Below are 22,256 nucleotides of genomic sequence, written 5' to 3' on the forward strand. Positions count from 1 at the left end.
TTTTTCTGTTTGCTACAGTTGTGCACAGTCCGCTAGGGATTAACAGATGTAGATAAGCGAGAGTGTTGCCTCTCTGTATACACTTTTACTTAAGGAATTGCTTGGGGCATCCTTCTGAACCAAGTTTATGTTGCTGTAATGAGCAAACAACAAATGTTTATGAGAACATTCAGAGATACCATTATGTGCAGTGAAATTGTCCTTTGAAGTTATACCCTGTTGAGATTAGTAATGGCAAATTCCAAAGGAAGGAAAAAGTGAGAAAAACTATAGTCTGACTTCCTAATTAAAAGTCACTGAGCTCCAGGACACCTTTGCTCCTCTGATGACCTCCCTCTTTATCTCCTGCCTCATTATCTCCTCACAAAAACAGACTGGAAACTTTTCAGGCATTGCTCCAAAACTACTGGCCTCTCCTTCAATCTTGCCTCATTAAAAAAAAAAAAAAAAAAATCACAAAAAGCTAAATGTACCAGATATCACTGGGAACAATTAAAACTCACTGCCTGTGTAGCACCTCCCCGAGTGTCATATTGGAGACTCATTGGGATGCATTATAGCTGCAGCTGCTAAAAAATGATGCAAACCAGTTTAAGACACCTTCATGTGTGGCTTCAGTGCCACATTACTGTCATATATTATAGCTTTTATGCAAGAGCTATGGTGTCAAATAAAATTCTCACCTATAGCTGAACCCAAACATCAGTAGAAATCCTCACCAAAAAATGATGCAGGCATTTGCGAGTTGTTTAAAAAACAACGTCCCTATAGAAGCGATCCCTAACAAGTAGCTACTGAAAACTGGGCTGTCCGGGTAAAAACCAGACAAGTGGCAACCCTAGCTGCAGCCCAAAAATATAAGGGATTGGTTTCTAAAGCAAACTAATACATGAAACTACTCCCCTGAACTTCAGAACATTTGCTCACCTAAAGGAATTCTGTCAGGATTTTTATGGTGTATTATTTCTAAATTAGACCATTTACATAGCAAACAATTTACTTTATACCATTTAAAATTTTATTCTTGAACCAACAAATGTATTTTTTTTAGTTGCAATATTAGTGAGTAGGCAGCCATCTCAGTGCATTGTGCCTGAGTCTGAGCTTTCAGAAAGAGCCAGCGCTACACATTAGAACTGCTTTCAGGTAACCTATGGTTTCTCCTACTCAGTATAACCGAGGAAGTCACAAGCCGGACTTAGAATTTTACTATTGAGTACAATTCTGTTATATACCACTAGGTGGGGAATGGGAGCAATTTTAGCAAAGCAGGTTTTTCAGGGGCTGCTATCTTGCTACCTTCCATTGTTCTGCTGATTGACTGCTGGGAGGAAGGGAGGGGGGGTAATATCACTCCAACTTGCAACATAGCAGTAAAATGTGACTAAAGTCACATGGCTAACCCCATGTGAAATTACAAAATTAAATATAATGTTTTTTTAAAAAATTAATTATAAAAAATATTGGAAAAATAAGTTTGCACTTATTCTGCTGGAGAAGCTCTATTAACTAATGCGTTTTGAAAAAAAAACATGTTTTCCCATGACAATACTCCTTTAATACAATTAAATGATTCCACGCATACAATACACACTACTGTTCATAGTATTTACTTTGATTAATACCTAGTTCCTCTAGGTATTTGGGTTTCACACTTCAAAAACATACAGCCAAGTTCACTGGTTCCTCAAGTGACTCCAGTGTGTGTGCATGTCTTGGAGGTTGTATAGGTCAATGCCACTAGAGAAGGGAATGATGTGAATAAAGAAAAAGCTTGCTTTAAATCTGTAAAGCTTGCTATATAAAATAATAAAGTAATAAAAAGTAAATAAAACCAATACTTTGGAAAGCTAATGAGTACAATAAGAGAAAGTTTTATGGAAGGCTTGCCCTTTTTGATTATCCCTTGTACACTTTACGTTTAATTTTATTATACAGGTATGGGACTTGTTATCCAGAATGCTCGGGAACTGGGGTTTTCCAGATAAGGGATCTTTCCGTAATTTGGATCTCCATACCTTAAGTCTGCTAAAAATAATTTAAATATTGAATAAACCCAATAGGCTTGTTTTGCCTCCAATAAGGATTAATTATATCCTAGTTAGGATCAAGCACAAGGAACTGTTTTCTAATTACAGAGAAAAAGGAAATCGTTTATAAAAATTAGAATTATTTGCTTATAATGGAGCCTATGGGAAATGGCCTTTACGTATTTCTGAACTTTCTGGATAACGGGTTTCCGGATAAGGGATCCCATACCATTACAACAAAATGAAGAAATATTTACAGGTTCTTCAAATACTCCTTCCAGACTTCAAACATGGGCAGAAAAACCCTTCCCCCAAGCTTTCCATAATTATCCTGGCCTTCTTTCATTTGGAAAATATGGTTTTATCTGTCCGAAAACAAAAACTGCAGAACTACACTGCATTACCAACCTCTGTTACAAATCTAGCCTCATTTAGTGCCATGAAATATGTCATCACAAGTATTATATATTTTTATTATTTAAAAGGTTCATGCATAATAGAGATTCACCAAGTGCTGCCTAATGCAATCCAGTAATAAAAACCTAGTCTCCAAGCTACCATTTTAGAGAGCTATCACTGTAAAGGTATGGGATTCATTATCTGGAAACCCGTTGTCCAGAAAGTTCTGAATTACGGGAAGGCCATCTCCCATAGACTCCATAAGAAAATAATTCTAATTTTTAAAAAATATTTTCTTTTTCTGTAATAATAAAACAATTCCTTGTACTTGATCCCAACTATGAAATAATTAATCCTTAGTGGAGGCAACAGGCCCGGATTTGTGGCGAGGCCACAAAGGCCCGGGCCTAGGGCGGCACAAATTTAGGGGCAGCATGCCGCCCCGCCGCAATGAAATTTAGAAATTTTGCTCCCATACGGAGCAGTGGGGATTTCTCCCCACTGCTCCATATGGGAGTTAAATGCCTGCGCATGCACGCTTGCGTCGACGCGGCACGGCGGAGCTTGTTCGCGCATGCGCAGGGGGCGCGAATGGGGGACGGCCTAGGGGCAGCTGGTTTTGAAATCCGGCACTGGGAGGCAAAACATTCTGGCCCCATACCTGTAGTTGTACACTGCATAAACGGAGAAGTGAGTGCAAGTGAAATGAATGTAAAAAGTGCAGGGGCCTTCAGATGTTATAAATTCAAGTCCTTAGAATGCTTGAAACTGTAGTTCAACAGCACCTGGAGAACAAGTTGTCAGTGGCTATTCTAAAGGTTTTTGTCTGTAAAATGTGTTTTGATGTTATTAAAAAAATTACAAACGCAGTAAACAAATAATAATTCACTTCTGCTTACATGTAGCTCTAGAGACTTTAAGCTGAGATCAGCAAAAGCGTCTCCCAACTGCCTCTGGGTCTGTACCATCTGGAAGAGCTGTGTGGAGAGAGTCTGTGCCAGCTTCAGTACATTCTCATACTTCTTTTTGTTATCTCGAAGGATTTCTATCTGGGATTCCAGCTCCAGGTCCACTGTTTTGGAGCCCCGACCTAGTTTCTCGGAGAGGATCTGGCGCGTACACTGCAAATTAAATAGTTTAATAGGCTTTTCATTGAACAAAAGAGTATTACTTCATATAAAACACAACAATGCTTTGTGTGAAAAAAGTGATTTGTTCTGTTCTCAAAAGAATGTAGGATTCATATGAAGCCGTTTTTGTAACATTTATCAAAATGCATCCAAATGTACAGTCTGTAAAACGGCTCTCACACGGTAACCTTAGGAACCTAACTCAATAAGAGTATAATAGGGAAGAATCAAAGCCCTTTCCTTTGCAAAACACCCAAATTGCAAGCTAACAGAATGCCAGACTGCACTTGCCTGACAGCGATAAGGTTTCTCCAGTGACAAACTGCTTTCTGTATAACGATATTTATCCCATGGAGCTGCTGAGTTACTGCAGGCTTAATAAAGGATTAGTATTACTAAAAAATGGTTAGTAAACCCTTTAATGCTGTTATTGCAAGTCTTTGAGAAGAAGATAGGGATGAAAATAACACAATTATTCCATATGTGAACAAACCCCCAGACTTAATAAAATTAAAAAGGGAAGGGAAAAAGTGATTTTTTATACACCTAAGTTAATACACTCAGAAAAACCCACCAGAAAAATATCCACCTGCTGGTCCTTTCCATCCCTAGTTATTTTTTTTTTAACCAATGTTTCTTTGTTTTATTCCCTGCTCTTTTTCTTCCCATACTGCTTACCCACTAGGTACCCACTCTATGCAGCCAAGCATATATAGATGACATGCTGGCAGAAAGGTAGTAGCAAGACTGCTCAATTTAGGTATTAGTTTTTCAAATAGCAATAAAAGCCCCTGGGTAGAATTGTTGCCCACCATTTTTGTAATCTAAATTCATCTAGAATACATCTGTGAGCTCTGTGGTTGGGGAGGCTTGCCTGAGGGTGAGGCTCCAATAATCCAAACAGATGGACTGAGGGTATGAAATCCTTATTGTAGTTTAGACCTTTGCAAAAAAGCTGCAGGCACTCACATATGATAAAAAACATATATGTTGTAAAAGTCTTTTATGTCATGTCTCCTGTGACTGTACATTACCTATGTTATTCAATTTTGCATTTAGTTATCATTGCATTGTAGTCATTTTGGAAAACTTAATAAATGAAATAAAAAGCTAAAATACATTTTAACCAACAGTTACTGTAGCAGGAAACCTGGTAAGACACGCACCTTATATGTGTTAAGGCTCCACTTTCTAACAAGTTCAAACTTTTCAACAGCTGTGCTTCTAGGTTCCTCTGCAAGAACAACTGGCCCACTTGTCTGCTGTGTCCTCTGCTGCTCAGCTAAATAACGAAGAATACAAAGTTACGAAAGATCAAGGCCTTAGTCATACTAAAACCCAAGTCTATTGTTCCTGGGTACCAGAGCAACTATCGTTCTAATGGCAAAAAAGTACTATAAATCCATAAAATGCTATTAAAGAATTAAGTTTCAGTCAAATGGTTTGACCAAGTTATTAGCATTTAGGTCTAAATTCAAGGGAAAGCTTTGCTTTCAAACTAATTAAAAAAAGTATGAATAAATGTTTTTAGATGCTGCAACGTGGAACTAAACACGGTAGCTTAGTTGTACAGCGTTTCACAAACATCACTATGCACTTGTGTGCAGCTCTATAGAACCATAATAAAGGGTTCCTTTGCTGTTCTGTGGTTCTCCAGCATCCCCATAAAAGCTGCACAACAGCAATTGTTAAAAGACATGTCAACCCCCAAAAATAATTTTTTGGCCAGTAAAAGAAGACATAATTCTAAGCAAGTTTGCAATACAATATAATGGTTTTTTAGTTATTTGTATATATAATTGTTATAAAAAGCAGTGTTTGTCATTTTCTATCCTCTGCCCTGGTGGCTCTGACCTTTGAAACAATCTACCACAAGGCAGCAGACTGACAGACCTGTATTGCTGGAGGAGACTGGTTTTTGGACCGTTGTTTAGTTAAGCAAATGCTGCTTTGAATAGCAATTACATTTACAAATAGCTTTTAAAGAACTAAAATTGTTAATAAATTCATACTGGAAAGTTGCTTAGAATTAGATTCTTTTAATAAGGAAAAATGTTTTTTTGGGTTGACATGTCCTTTAAGTTTCATTAATAAGCTGCAGGGAGAAAGTCTTAGGGGCACATTTACTAACCCACGAACGGGCCGAATGCGTCCGATTGCGTTTTTTTCGTAATGATCGGTAATTTTGCGATTTTTTTCGGCGTCTTTACGATTTTTGCGTAAAAACGCAAGTTTTTCGTAGCCATTATGAAAGTTGCGATTTTTTCGTAGCGTTAAAACTTGCGAGAAACGTCGCGCCTTTTAAGTTTTAACGCTATGAAAAAGGCGCGACTTTGCGCGCAAGTGTTAACGCTACTAAAAAATAGCGACTTTGCGCAACTTTCGTAATGGCTACGAAAAACTCGCGTTTTTACGCAAAAATCGTAAAGACGCAGAAAAACTCGCGTTTTTACGCAAAAATCGTAAAGACGCTGAAAAAATCGCAAAAAATACGAAAAAGTCGCAAAATGTTCGTTTCCAATCGGAATTTTTCCAATTTGGATTCGAAATCGTGTCTTAGTAAATCAGCCCCTTAGTGTATTTGCTATACATGTTATACTGGAATCTTAATAATGCTTATGGCTCACTGGAAGAAAAATGTGTATTTGGCACTTTAAAATCTGTGACACATCATTTAAATGTCTAAATTAAAATGACTTCATTTGACATACAATATTTAATCCTATACATGTAAAAAGCATTACTGTAAAGGATAAAAGGTTTTTATTTGAGCATGTTTGTTATCGTCTTTGTGTTTATGAAGTAGTTAATACATGCTCATGAACTACTCTTAAAAATCTCTAATATTTAAAGGTAACAAAAAAAGCTTCCTAGAAATGTGTCAAATGTTCATAAAAGTGTAGTGAACACTATAGGGGTCGTACATGAACAGTGGGGCAGAGTACAAATACTGAAATCAGGCTCAAGCAGCCATGTATTCCCACTTTGCACCTTGCAACCTTTAGTGCACAGGCACTTGCATCTGGGGTCTTTGTAAATTACCCATTATATGAAAATGCTTTTAGAGATACAGTATATAGGACTCTTTAATCTACTTGGCAATGATGAATATTATATGATACCAGTTTCAATCTGGGCTAAAAATTATCATTATCTTTTAAAATAGCCCCTATAATGGAGCTCATCATATAGCTGCTATGCGCCCTCTCCATGTTGCAGATGAAGGGAAAGGGGTGTGTCCTAATGGTCTTAGTCAGTGACAGACCTGGTTTTAGGCGGCAGTTCCCTGTCAGGTTCCCGGGACTCACTTCTTAATTAATGATCATTTATCTTGAAGGCCTATTTGTAACACAGCTGGTAAGGCTACAGACAAATGGAATGTGTACTGCAATTACAAATTAGGATGCAAAGCCTGCAAGAGGGGTGATAATGCATGAGAACATGACATTTTTATGACTGTATCCTATAGTCCCAAAATTAATTAGAATATGTGTTAAGTACTAGAAAATTGTGCTACTACATTTAGAAAAACAGATTAAAAATGGTTGAATAAATGCTTGTGAAAATGACTTCATTTGTTTTGCACAATTGTTTATGCATTAACAATGCATTAAGGTATTAGTGACATATGCAACTTGTACCTCATCTGTGTGTGTGAGCCCTAAAGGTTTGCAAAGACACAGCAAACAAATCAATGATCCTTTAAAGGTGAAGTTCACTTCCCCCCCTCCCCCAATAAAAAAGTGCTCTTAATTAATTTAAATAAGATGTAATAATTTCATGTACTAAACAAATAAGCTATTACGTAGGCATTTTGCATATTCAATTGGATTTAGTAATTAGAGAAATCCAATCTACAGTACATCTCAAATTTGCAATTTTATGAAGTTTTCCATTTAATGCAACTGTAAAAATATGCAGTATTACTTAAACACACCTTTAAAATTACATGTCATAGTAAAAAATAAATAAATAAATAAACATTCAATAATTTGCTCTCATTCCATAATTAGGCTGGAAACAAATATTATAACATTGTTATTGATAATAAACTTCACAAAAGTAAAATTCTCAAAACAAGTCGAGAAAGGGCAGGCCCACTATGCCACAGCCAAGCAAATACATATTCCAACAAACAAGCAATAGCTGCTCGCTAAAGGAGAACTATACCTTCTGAAAGAAAACCCATTCTGTGACGTTGAATCACTTAACAACTGACAGGAAAATGTACAGGGTCTAACTGTAAGGATAGCATCACACAAGGTGATTTCTCTGCTGGCGGAGGAAATATTGTTCTGCTGCCTCCAGTATTACGCCATTGGAGGAAAGGCAACATAAGACAGCCCAGACTGGTAATCTGTGGATTCTGCCAAATGCCAGAGGGGCTGCTATAAGATGCAATAGACAGTCACTATTTATTGGCCTGTGGGAGGCTGTTTGGGCCTCTGTGTACTTGAAATGTCAGGGCCTATTTTAAATCCCAGTCTGGGCCTGTGTGACACTGACCTAATAAAAAGAAGCGCAGGAGTAAAAGACCTACTTCTGTTCATTAATTGGCTGATGTAACCCAACACGTATGTGTTCATTAGTGTGTGAGCACAGAGCCTAATACAAGCCAGAGGGACGGACTTTAAATCTTAAAAAAAGAAACAGTTTCAATATGGCATAATTCAATGGCACATACTATTAGAAAAACTACATTTCTCATAAAAATGTTTCATGTGATATATTTTAAGAGACCTTGGGTATTCAGGAAGATAGTTTTCCTTTAAAACTATTAAAAAATGTTCTGGTGCTCCTCACCCTTTCTTTTTTTCAATAGGTTATTGTAATTTCTCTCTATTTTAAATGAAACAGATTGGTGGGCAGTGATTTACTCTGGCATCCGCAGGCCTGCCCTAAACACTGGTATTTATAGTGGCATTTAGCAAAGTAGACATACATCAAAAGGAAAGTCACAGAAAAAGGAATAAATATGATTTGACAGTATTACAATAGCTATAAGCAGGACATTCAAAACTTTTTTAAACAAAAGACCATCACCCTGGTCAGCATAAGTTCTACTGCCAAGGTAAATCTCAAGTAGAAAACACAAGTGCCCCCACTACTTAAATTAATGGATTCATCCATTCTAACAAGATAACTCGATATAGCAACATTATTTGGACCTTTGGCTTTACTTTGTGAAGAAGCAGCTTCTCAATATGCAGATAGAATCTATAGTAAGGCTGTCCGCATAGACACGTGTTGGTAAGATGTTGCACAGGCATCCTGTTATACAAGCTTACATTTATTTATCTTGGGAACATTTCAAGATTTTGATTTAATTTACAGTCACACTTGTTACCTGGCAGAAGCCCCAAACATGAACAATGCCACACCATTGCCTGGGAGCTAATTATCCATTGGCGCTACTAATAAATTAAAAAATAGTTCTAAGAATGTACTCTAAAATTTATGTTGCTCTAAATTTTAACATGAGTTTTGACAGAATTTCACATGTATGTTCCTTTTTTTCCAAGGAGAGAAAGAACTACATGTCCTGAAAGACTGACTGCTAAAGAAATTGCTAGATCTGTCAAGTAATAATCAAAAGGATATCTGATCATGTACTTATTACTTCTTATACAACTTCCAGGGGGCTGGAATTTATTATACTTTAACTGGTCAAAATTGATGGAATTGGCCATAGTGTTTGAGTGAATGTAATAGGGACTTATGTAAATTATGTTTATCTGTAAGAAAAAATATTGGTATGGAAAACACTGGTGCCAATAAAAGAAAATACTTTGCAGGTGATCTTATACCAAAACAAAAATGCAAAAGTATATTCTTTGCAAGATGCAAAAGTATATTCTTGGCAGAGTATAAGGACAGGGTGATATTCCTTTGATGGCAACGTGCACAATCTAAGGAGGAAATAGAGGCGACAAGAAGACAGATTGAGAATCTGTGTTTACTTTTAAAGCATGATTTTGAGACAAATGGGAATTTACATAATTTAGCAATAATCAAGTTGTATTAAAAGAGGGGAAAGAGAGAGGTTAGTGCAGAGTCAGCAGCTCCTCAGGGTGTTCTCCTGTATGCATCAGCAATACCTGGGGGAACAATTATATCATCTCCTTGGTCAGCCAGTCTGCTAGCTGCTGCACTGCTAGGGGATATTACTGGATACCTGGGAGTAGTGAAGGAACCTGAAAAGCACACATCGCATGAACAAGGAAAGTTAATACATACTGAATAAATGTTAGACACATATACAGGAAACAAATTCCAACTTTATTTGTGTTATTATAAATATCATGCTGTGTTGTTTAATTCACCAATAATTTGATTCTTACTTCTTGCTTGACCATTAGGTCACACATAGTGATGAGCAAATCTGGGCCGTTTTGGCAAAAAATGAACGAAAATATGGAATAATTTTTGAAAAGGCGGAAAAAACGGGCAAAACGCAGGTACTGCTTATTTTTTTTTTTTTTTTACACACCTGAGCCTTTTTTTGGCGAGGGCTCTCCTACTTTAATGTGACCAAACCTTTTTTACGTGACCGCACCTGTTTCACTGCGTCTTTTTTTTTTTTTTACACACCGAAATTTCAGCTGAAGTTTCGCAAAACAATTTGGCAATGGTGATTGATGAAATTCACTGCAAATCCATGCCTGGCAAAAAATGTGCTCATCACTAGTAAAAAATCCGGTAATATATCTTAGCCTGGTCTTCTCTTACATGCACAATGTAAGGTCAATGTAAATGTCAATGTAAAGGTCAGTAGGCTGATCTTACTGCCCAACCATCCTCACATTCTAAGCCACAGTTTGTAAAAAAAGACAACCTGTTACAGACAGTAACAGTCTAGAAGCCACCGAGACCAGGGTATAGCCCCCAGGACCAAGAGGCAAACGTTAACCCCATGGTACATACAGTAGTATGGATTCTGTTTGTATTTTTTAATACAAATGTACTGAATACAATTTTATGGAAAATGTTGAAGTTACAGGATCTTTCTATTTTGGTTTCTGGCCTAGAAAGAGTTGAGAATGGGTGTCTATTTATTTTGTTAGCGTTCACTATGAGACGAGGTGATTAAAAAATATGCTTATTCAAAAGCATAACTCTAAGCTTGGTCTTCATTGTTGTCTCGACAGTGAGATAATCCCTACTTTGACATTAACAATTCCTCAATCTACCCACCCAGACAGAGCTAGGGAGCTGCCACACATTCTAAATCACAAAATGTCAAAGATTATATGTACCAACATGCCATTGGATGGAGCCACATAAAATTCAGCTGTAATTACTGTAAAAGAATTGCTCTCTTTACATGGGTGGGACCATAAAAAACCATGTTCATACAGAAACATAAAATATAACCCTCATGTTATCTCTTACAAAAACTCACCGCATTATCAAAAGTGTTGGAGGTAAATAAAACAAAGGATACTTACTGGATCTGTAAGATCAGTTACAGACAGTCACTGGTAACTGGTTAAGTTTAGCCTCCCCTGGCATAGACATATTTACTGTATTTGAAATGTATTTACTGTATTTTGGAACCTTTAGAACAAGGCTCACTGACTGTAGCTAAATCCAGACTGGATTTAGCACATTGGTGCTATTCCTATCAAGGTCCATTTGTATAGTTCACTGCCTTTATGTACAGTACTACATGTAGATAGCAAAAGCGTCATGTTTCATAACCTACTTTTTTTCCTACAAAAAATGTTAATTTAAAATAACTGGTCAATAATGGTCAATAATGATTAATAATGATTTTTAAGAGCTTTTCTTGCATTTGTTTTAAATAATTGCTTCCTTCTGTATTATTCTGATATTATCTAGCCTTCTGGCCACTTATTGTGAAAAAAATTCCCCAAATGGTTACTTGCAGGAAATCAGGGCATTTCTCTATGACACCATGGTCAGCATATTGTCAGGGAGTTTCCTGTATCATAGTCTATCAGTCACACAGCCTAGAAATTCCTAGAACTGAATGGTGGGGCAAACAAGGTTGCTCAAATTTGTTAACCAGCAACATTTTTATCCAATTTAATTTGATTGGGAGGAAGGATGGGGATCTCTCTCTTCTCTGTGCTGGACACATTCCAAAACTCTATTAAGCTTTCTATGGGCTAATGGGAATCCCTTCTACATCATCACATAAATGGACTTGCTTTTCCAGAAATTGTACGATTATACAGCTGTAAATAATGTAAATTATGCAAATGGGATAAATAAAAAGGTCAGATATTTATCCCATGTGCATAAGGCTCTTGCAGTCGTTTTTTTACAGTTTTAAAAAAGTATGACTTGATAATATTCTTTAGCTTTATTTTCTATGTGATAAATTGAAAAAAGCTTGAGCACATAAAGTGCATGTAAGGGGTTAATAATTATAAGTTTATGATGATAAAAGCAGTAGTACAATTCAGATCAAAAATTGTAAAATGGCAATAGGGCGAAAGAAGGTTTAACAAGCATCAGCTCAGGTTGCCTTTTCACAATTTTTGATCAGAATCATTGTACCACAGGGTGAATTAGAATCCAAGGCAATAAGGAGCAGTTGCAACAAGTGAAATGAAGTAAATTTGTGGTGAATGTGTGCATTCTAAAGACAGGTCCAATTTTAACAACCAATGCAACATACCCATCCCTTTAACTGTGGCAGCCTTATACCTTTAAAAATAGGTGTCAGTCCATAAAATCTCTCCCTTATAAAAATCCACAGTGGGGAAGAATTAGACTGTAGAATTAATCCATTAAACAATGATAATATTTCTCCAGCATAACGTATAAAGTATTTTTATACTTTGTGTTTCACATACCTCACCCCTTTAGATTGTTCTTGTAAACAGTATTCATATTATCTACTGTACTGGTTTGTCTGTATATCAATTAACATATACCCTTATGTACAGTGCTTCAGAATATGTTGAAGCTTAATAAATCAATGAAGTAATAATGATAATAACCAGGTAAAAAACTTGTAAATAAAAATATGATCAGAGGAAAATAGATAGGCTCACCATAAAGGGTTACCATGATGAGAATAGCGTAGCTATTTTAGAAATTGACTTAGAAAAAGACTTAACTGGCTATGCTATTTGCTTTCACTCCTTATTAACATGTTAATACCATCTAACTTTATTCCTTAGTTATTAATTAATGTAGCCCTTGATAAATAAACCATTTACATTCCAAGGAAAATGCTTCTAATTAAGTAACAATCTTTACCCACTTAGGTATATGTGTTTTTGGTAAGAGCAATGATCAGCAGTTTGTTTTAGCTTGTTAACAAATAGTGTGAAATGATGTAAGGAACAATCTGGGATCCATGCAGAGACAAACAGGATGGCATTACGTTCTATACACTTCAGATACAATTATGGTTATGCTTAGGGGATGATAGAGGATCTAACCAGGATGCATGGCTTGGCTGGAAGTTGGTCAGTTCCCCCCTAAGCTTGCATTAGCTCATTCATTTATAGCAGCTCTTTATTTAAGATCACAGGAAACAAAGTGGCCTTTAACAAGAACTTGTGAACTGGAAAAGATGTGGGGGCATGATGGTGGATAAATAATTAGGCCTCATAGTCCTTGATTTATTTCACATGACTTGTCTTGCTTGACAAATATTTTCACTGGCACATGAGTGCGCTATTTATGTGCAGTAACTTTGTGAGCTAGCCATTGTAAGGCCCTGTGAAAACTGTTATTCTATACACAGCAAGACACAAACAGAAAACACCTTCTATATTTATGATGCATTTTTCATATGAGATTTTACCTGTACACAGGTAAACAGACAGCACACAGACAGCAAATATAAGATAATTATACTAAGGGAATTTTCATGTACAATTTACAGCTACACAGAGACCAATGTAACAGCACTGTGGTCATCGGATGGGCCAAAGGTCTGCCTGGCACCATTCTGTAGGCATCCTATTGGTGACATGAGGAGTCTGTCTGTTACTGCTCCAAGCACGACAGAGGGGGCAGTTTTTCATACACTAGAATTTGAAGGGGCAGTTTGTCCATCTCTGTTTTTTACCTGATTGTAGCAGTGGACAATACAACCTGGATGCCATAACTGCAAAAGGTAGCTTTTGTGTGCTTCCAAAATTCTACAATTTCTACCACTGAATTATATTCAAATGCATACAATATATGTTAATTTTATTGAGTTTCTGAAAAGTTTTTTTTTTTTTTTTTTAAATATTTTGTTAGCAGAAGAAAAGTCAAATAGGAATAACTATAAAATAATACAAAGGTACACCAAAATAAACATACTCACATACAGTCTACATTCTTTATCTGACACGGATGATAAAAACAAATGAGGGTAGTTTAACTGTCAGAACAGTGTGGGACAATACTGATGAGCCCCACTCAACAACCCAACCAACATGACATGGGTTTTTACCTTGAAAGGGTCCCGATTCAATGATACCTTCTGTGGTGCTATCAATGCCATGTGAGGTCATCTGAGTTTCAGAAAGACCAAGCCCAGCTGATATTGAACGCTTTAGGTCATTCTGGAAAAAAAAAGACAAAGCAAACAGAAATTAGAGAATAACGTGAAGCCCTCTAAGAGAGTGGGAGAGGGTACACAGTAAGTCAATGCATCTTACTAAGATAAAAAAAAACACAAAGGGGCCTATTCATTAAATTATGATTGTGTCCAAATGCTAAAAATACATATTTTTTCTACGTTTTAGAACTGTGCATATTTTCTGCGTTTTTTCCGTTAATGTCCGCAACTTTTTCATACTTTGCGATAACGTAAAGTACGAACGTTTCGGAATTCATTCAAGATTCGGTATTGTGACTTTCCTTGGGCCAGAGTTGCAGAGTGCCATTGAGTCCTATGGGAGGCTTCCAAAATCATGCACTGAAGGTTCAAAGTTGATGTTTTCATGTCGTTACCACCATTCAGATACGAAAATTTCAGAACTTTCAGATTGTACCATGATATTTTCCTACGACCATGATGCGATTTTTTTGCGCAATTAACGCACATCAGAAATTTTCGTATTTGATACAAATATTTCTAAATGTACTTTTAAAAGTCCGAAATTCGGACTTTGATAAATCAGCCCCAAAGTGTAAACATAAAAGTGTGAACATAGTCAGCACCCTTTGTGGTTGCATATACGAGAGACTCCACCAACAACAACAAAAAAAAAGTTGCCTCACAGAGCAATAGATTGGCTGCCTGGATGAGCGGGCCAGGCCCGTTTAAAAGCAGGAAACAGGTAGAAGAGAAAGACAAACAATTTAAAAAACTAAGAGGAGACCAACTTTAAAGCTGCTGATAAAAAATAGAACATTCTACATTTTATTAAAAGTTGGCAAACAACACCTTTAATGACAGGATAAAGAATCTTGAAACAGCTTTACACTTTCATGCTACTGCCACATAAAGAATAAATAAACCTTTTTAAAAAAAAAAAAAAAAATAACATACCTTTCTCCCTGCATACAGGTTTTTTTTTGTTTTTCTGTTAAAAGCATCTGAAGTGCATCTCTTTTACGGACTTCCTTGTCTAGCATGAAGCCCCGCCCCCTTTTGCTTTTTGAGCCCTGCTACTATGAAGACCTCAAAGAGGTGCCTACTTGGCATGCTTACTGCCTCTGCTCCAATTAAAATCTTGAGATCTTTATAGTCGGAAGGCTCAGAAAGCAAAAGGGGGAAGGGCTTCACACTAGATAAGGAAGACATTGAAAGAGATACTGGCCAGCTGTTTGTAACATAGAAATAAAATAAATCTGCATGCACAAAGAAAGGTATGTTATTCTGGGGGCTGTTTAGAGTAATTTTAGGGGATTGTAAAATAAGAGGCTTACTTTTTTTTTAAAGTTTGTAGAAGAGTGAGCAAAATATGCTTAAAAAAAAAAAAAAAAAGGCAAAGAGAAAGGGCCTCAAGGATATATAGAGAGCTGTAAAAAACATTTGACAAAATGTGGGACACCCTCTTTTTTTCATAATTTCTTTTTGTCACATGACATAGGGCTCCTTTTTTCTTCCAAATAGAAAAAATTAAGAGCTATGGGTTATAAAATGACCACAAAGAAATGTGCAGATTTTTTGCATTTTCTGTGGGTAATAAATGTATTAAATCCAACATATATTTTGAGTAAACAAGGGACACAAACTGAAAGCAGGAGCTTTTTGGGGTGTTAACCCATCATACTTAAGAGTTATTTGTAAAATGCTGAGCAAGCTTAGTTTCCTAATTTGTTGTTTTTATGAAGGCAAACTGCAATAAGCATGTAATTCTGATACTAATATAGCAACATATTAACCAAACTAAAAAAAGTGTTATTACTGGATGCAATCTGAATAAGTATTCCCAAGGCAAACCAACCATAATTTGCTTCAATACGCCAAAACAGTTACCCAACTCAACCAAATTATCACTCTTTGGCTCCTCTTTTTGATCTCAATTCTCAATTCTACTGGGACAGGGACAAAGGCAAATGGTGTATAATTTCTGTAATGTGCGGTGCAGTATGTCTGCTCTATATAAAGGATAATAATATCCTATTAATCAGGACAATGTACCCATTTGCCTCACACTTTGTAAAACCCCTTATAAAAGTGTTTCATCTCATTGAAATGTCCAGCTCCTATTCTCAATCAAATTTTCAGCTTTCAAAGGCAGGGATCTTTCAGTGCATGTCTTGATTAATGCTTGTGCCATTGTTTGCAATTGTTTTATTTGTGTCTGTCATACAGTTTTTGTTCTTATTAGTTCATTGTAAAGCGCAGTGGAATAATTTGGTGCTTTATAATTTTCATTAACAACTTCAAATTTATGGTTCTCTGGCCTCTTCCCTTATAACCCATTTTACACCCCTTTAATTTCCATTTAAAACGTTTGTTGCTCTATTCAGTTCCTTTCCACTTTTTCTACCCCTTCCCCAATCAAAATTCTCTTACCATTTATTTTGATTTGTCATTTGCCTCTTTATTCATCCATTCACCTCTCTCTGCCCCCTTGCTCGATATTGCTCAAGTTATTATCTAAACACTTCTGTTATCAGAAATGCTAAATTCCCTTTCTGCCTGTCCTTCCCATCTCTCTCCTGATTAAAATAATTTATTTATATCGCACCAGTAAGTTACAATATTGCCTAAAAAAAGGTGTCCTAACAACGAATTAACAAACAAGAGCTACAGAATAATAATAGGATCGAAGGAGCCTGCCCACAAGACCTACAATTTAAAGGGATGCTCTTCTTGATCCCAATTCTCTTTCTCTCTATTAATTATGCCGATATTAGGGCTAAATTACAAATATAGGTGGTAAACTTCATCTGGTGCTATCACTGGCAATCAATATGCCCTTTACTTCATTTTATTTAAAAAAAAAAAAAAAAAAAAAAAAAGGTATATTTACTGGTGGGAAACAATTTTATAGGGTTCCTTCAGTGACTGCACGTGATAGGTTACAACTTAATGAGCGCCATGTTGCCTTTAAGATTCCTGAACTGCCCCGAGCCATGTGTGTGCAGTGGGGGGGGGGGGGGGGGAAGGCTTTTTGCTTTAAAGTACAAGGCAATGCAAAATATAATTTTTTGCCTAATAAAATAAACCAAAATTCTAAGCAGCTTTGCAATATACATTTATTACAAGTTTGTAATGGTTTTTGAGTTATTTGTATATATAATTGCTATTAGAAGCGGTTTTTGCCTGTCCTTTTCAATTCTCTGCCCTGGTGGCTCTCACTGTTGAAATATTGTAACCCAAGCCAGCAGACTGACAGACCTGTATTGCTGGAAAAGACTGACTTTTGCAACATTGTTTAAAATGTAACAAACAGGAGTTCAGCAAATGCTGCTTTCAATAGCAATTACATTTATAAATAACATTTAAAGCTCTGCAAATTTTTAATTACTTCATATTGGAAAGTTGCTTAGAATTAGGTTTTCTTTCAATATGCAAAAAATTATTTTTGGGGTTAACGTGCCCTTTAAAGTTTCCCCAAGGGGTCCCTTGGAGCAGGCCTGGGCTGGCAATCTGTGGATTCTGGCAAATGCCAGAGGGGATGCTGTTAGGATGCCACAGACAGTCACTATTTAGTGGGGGGCTGTTTGGGCCTCTGTGTACTTGAAATGCCAGGGCCTATTTTGACTCCCAGTCCAGACCTGTCTATGAGATAGAAGGACCTGGTGCTCCTGCAGTAGTGCTCTTGGCTGCTGCAGTTTTCAATAAACAGGACCACCCAGGTACACAATTAGAATTACTGGGGGTGACTATCTAATTGCCATCTTCCATGTTTTTCCCTCTCTTTTATATCTTACAGTTGGCTGTTCAAAGCTAATGGTTGATTGGTTTCTATTGTGGACTGCACTTGCACAATTCAGCACCTGCTTTAGTAAATTAATTTTACAAAGTACGCCCAAGCCATTCAGTTTATGAAATGTAGTTCAGGGTTGTATTTTGAATTAAATTTAAAACTGACTTGTCCAGTTAATAGGTGTGACAACAAACTGAAATGATGCAGAGTTCCCCCCCAAATACTATAAAGCCATCATTTTCAGCCGGAAAGAACATGGCATCTCATTCATGCAAGGGCATATGTGCCTGCTTACTGTAGAATAAAGTCCTTAGGTCCTTAGGGATTTACTTGTTTAACACCAAGTATGCTTTATTACAGCAGAAGGGCTTAAAAGAATGACCATGTCATAAAGTGACTTTTCCCACACTATTCCTGCAGAGGTAGAGGCAGGAAAGTTTAAGACCAGCAATTAAAAGAATAAAATACAAAGGAGACTAATGGGTTTCCTTCTATAAATAAGCAGTCACGGCAATGGCAATTAGTCATCCGTGAAGTTCCCTCTTGCCAGAAGAATAAGAGAGGTCACCAAGCTAGGGTGAAACAAAATTACATAAAATGTCTCCTAAGATCTATGTTCACATACTGCACACTAATGAAGCCGCAACGTTAATTTCTGCCTTTCACTGTAGTAGAAGCAAATCCAGGCAGATTATTTTGTGCTATATTTTTGTGCTGTTATTGCTATCCTAAGAATACCAATTTTTGAAATTTTCGGGCAAAGCTGTATAGAACATAAATTGCAGAAATGTAAGCCTTTATTAGCATGTCAGGGAAGCAATTTTCACGTTAGGTATGGGGGGGGGGGGGGGGGAAGAGCAATGTTAATAAAAACGTGTATGAACAGAAACCACCACTGTGAGAAACACAATGTAAGGGATCAATATGATACCCAATGAAAGACACTCCAAGCTACTGCGCGGAGAACAGGGCAACTTTTAAGGGTACCGTAAGCAATGCCAGATTAAAGCTGGCCATATATGTGGCAATAAAACTGTACAATTTTTGGTACATGAATTCTTCAATCCCTTTAGTTCAAATTGTTTGTGCCGTTTTAACAAGGGAAACATTAGAAAGGTGGTTATATAATGTATGGCCTCCCCCCATGTATGCCACATGATTGTTCCTGTGGATCGTATATGGCAGTGGTCCCTAACCAGTGGTTTGAACCAAAATATTGCTCACCAACCCCTTGGATGTTGCTCCCAGTGGCCTCAGAGCAGGTGCACATTGGGGCAACCAAATAGCCAATCACAACCCATATTTGGCACCTCCCAATAATTTTTTTATGACTATGTTTTTCCCCAACTTATTTCACTTTTAAATATGGCTCACAGGTAAAAAATGTAGGGGATCTCTGGTGTATGGCATGCTTGATTTCTCATTGGGTGAAAAACAGAGGCCATTATAATGGACAGTTTTTCAACAAAAAACTATTCCTCTTATAATTCGAAGAGATATACTGTTTCCATTATTATAGCATCATAGGGCAAGACTTTGAGAAGTACTTAAAATTTAATTGTTTACAGTTGTTTATAATTCACACCATTAAGACTAGTAGCACACAGGTTGTCTTCTCTGAATAGGCCTTTTATTTATATACGCCAGCAGAAAAATAACTGATCAGTGTCTTCCACTCCATTCATGCTTATGCTATAGATTCAAGCCAGTCATAAAATCTACACTGTGTGTGTGCACTGACAGGCTGATCCCATGCTGGGCAGTGCACACAAATAAAGGGAGCAGGAGGCAGTGGATTGGCTTCTCTCTGCTTGTGTGTATACGCCAACTGAGAAAATGACCCAAGTGCCATTAGATTACAACACTAGTTCCCGAATGTGTTTTTATTTGTTCTTAACTTAGTACTGTTAACCAATGCACCATGCAAGCAGTTACCTACAATTGCATTTTATACTTTCCTCTAAGCATCTGTTAAATTTGGAAAGGCTTAGATCTCCCCTGGGGTGCTCCCTTGTTCTGCCCTAGATATATTCACTCTCAATCTAATTTACATCATTATATGCCTAGTCATTAAGTTAACTTTCTCCCTTGTTTAGAAATCCTCAAACGACCACCAAAAGATAATAAACTAAAATAAAAATATAAAATGAATGAGCCAGACACCAAACATTTGTGAAATGTGAATTTAAAAATTCTGACTTGTTGTAGTTGATTATTGGTGTTTTGTTGCTGTAAAATAAATAAGTCTGAACAATAGAGTCCGGGAAGGACATGACATGAGTGCTGTTGCTGTGGTTTTGGTGCCTATGTTGACTTTTGAAAGGTTTATATCTCCCCTGCGGTGCTCCCTTGTTCTGCCCTGGATATATTCACTCTCTATCCAATTTGCATCTCCATATGTCTAGTCAGTAAGTTTCTCCCATGTTGAGTAAGCCTCAAAAGACCACCCGCAAATAAACTAAAATAAAAAAAAAAGGGGTGAGAAAAACCATTAATTTGTGGAATGGGAAACAGAAAATTCTGTTTTATAGTTGGAATTATTGGTGTTTTGTTAATTTAAGATCAATAAGACTAAACAATAGTGTCTGGGAAGAAAATGAAATGTGTGCTGTTTGGGAAATTTTGGTGACAATATCTTTAGCGTCAAAGAGCTGTTGTACAGCATTTTAACATTTTTTTATTATTTTCATGGTACAGGTATGGGACCTGTTATCCAGAATGCTCAGGACCTGCAGTTTTTCCAGATAAGGGATCTTTCCGTAATTTGGATCTCCATAACTTAAGTCTGCTAAAAATCATTTACATATTGAGTAAACTCAAAAGGATTGTTTTGCCTCCAATAAGGACTCATTATACCTTATCTGGTATCAAGTATAAGGTGCTGTTTTATTATTACAGAGAAAAAGGAAATCATTTTAAAAATATTATAATTATTTGCTTATAATGGATAAGGGATCCCATACATGTCCTAAAAGTCCAAAAACTCCCCCACCAAAATTCTAAATAAGCCATTGTACAAAAACTTCTGCCACTAATAGAAGTGACAGAACTTAATAGTAAGCACTTAATGCTAGACCATAAGATGATGTGAACATGTTGGAGCTATATACTGTAAATAAAGAATAATAATAATAATATAAGGAGATGTGGTAGTTTGGGCAAAGACAATGAATATGCCATTAGTAGCTGGAATTTTAAACTTGCAATAGCTTTTAACTACTACTTCAAAAAGACCAGCACATTTATATGAGCAACGTAGTAATGCTATACTGTGTCTCTTCATTTGACACAATCTTACTTGTTGAATATCACTAAAAAAAGCTTCACAAAACAACTGCACACAAAAATAAAAAGTACAAAAAAAAGTCAGACTGTTATAAACTTAAGAAGGATGGAGCACTAGCCTGAGGGTCAATATGTTTGAAAGTGACAGGTCCTTGACTTCACTGCCAACTTTGCTGCGCCTACTATTTTGCAGCCGCCCCGCCTTATAGCTTATAAAAAATAAAAAGCTTTCATTTAAAAAATAACACCCGACTGTTTGAAAGATTGATAGCTTTTCCGTTAACACTTTCCCTCTAAATGATTGACGGCAATCTGTTTATGCAAGTAACAGAAATATAAGTGGTTAATTAAGCGATATGGAGTCGCAAAGTCTGAAACAATGGGAAAGGCAACAGCTCTCAGACCGGATTAGTGGGCGTTGCACTGTCCCGCTCTGTCTCACGTTCCAGTCCCACCTGGGCTGTTTAGACATAAACGTTACGCAAGGCCAAATAAAAAACCCTGTAACTCCTCTTTAATACATAACCCATTTTATTAACGTATTTGTTACATATATATCGCTAAGAAAAAGAGTGATGCTCTTTGTACAGGCATGCAACCGGTTATCCAGAATGCTCGGGGGCTGGGGTTTTCTGGATAAGAGATATCTCTGTAATTTGGATCTCCATACCTTAAATCTACTAAAATCATTTAAACATTGAATAAACCCTATTGATAGATAGATTGTTTTACCTTCAATAACTATTTATAGCTTAGTTAAGATTAGGTACAAGGCACGGTTTTATTATTACAGAGAAAAGGGAGTTTTAAAAATTACAATTATTTGCATATAATGAAGTCTATGGAAGATGGCCGTCCTGGATAACGGATTTCTGGATTACGGATCCCATACCTGTATTACATATTCTCCACCGCATTCTAGGCTTATAAAATGTAAAAGCAGCAAATATGTGACATGTAATAATGTCACTTGAGTTAAGCTATATTAACTGTAACTAAGTTGATCACAATAAATTGCATTAATTCCAGCTTTTTGGCAGTATAAAGATGTACTTATAGACTTATTTGTGGTTTTCGGTCTCTCACATTATAATTAACAGGGAAAA

At 36.6% G+C, this 22,256-nt stretch overlaps 1 protein-coding gene across 6 annotated transcripts in view; it reads right to left on the reverse strand.

The window, feature by feature from the left end:
* Positions 1-22,256, reverse strand: part of arfip1 (ADP ribosylation factor interacting protein 1) — a 73,972-nt gene that overhangs the window by 21,168 nt on the left and 30,548 nt on the right. For 3 of the 6 annotated variants that reach the window (XM_018092875.2, XM_012961385.3, XM_012961374.3), the window contains 4 exons: positions 13,986-14,097; positions 9,658-9,753; positions 4,726-4,841; positions 3,329-3,550 (listed from right to left, as the gene is read on the reverse strand). In XM_018092875.2, the coding sequence (XP_017948364.2) occupies positions 3,329-3,550; positions 4,726-4,841; positions 9,658-9,753; positions 13,986-14,046 (495 nt within the window). In that variant the 5' untranslated portion in view covers positions 14,047-14,097. 6 annotated transcript variants of the gene reach the window in all.

This window comes from Xenopus tropicalis, chromosome 1, assembly GCF_000004195.4.
Source record: "Xenopus tropicalis strain Nigerian chromosome 1, UCB_Xtro_10.0, whole genome shotgun sequence".
In the NCBI taxonomy this organism is placed as follows: Eukaryota; Metazoa; Chordata; class Amphibia; order Anura; family Pipidae; genus Xenopus; species Xenopus tropicalis.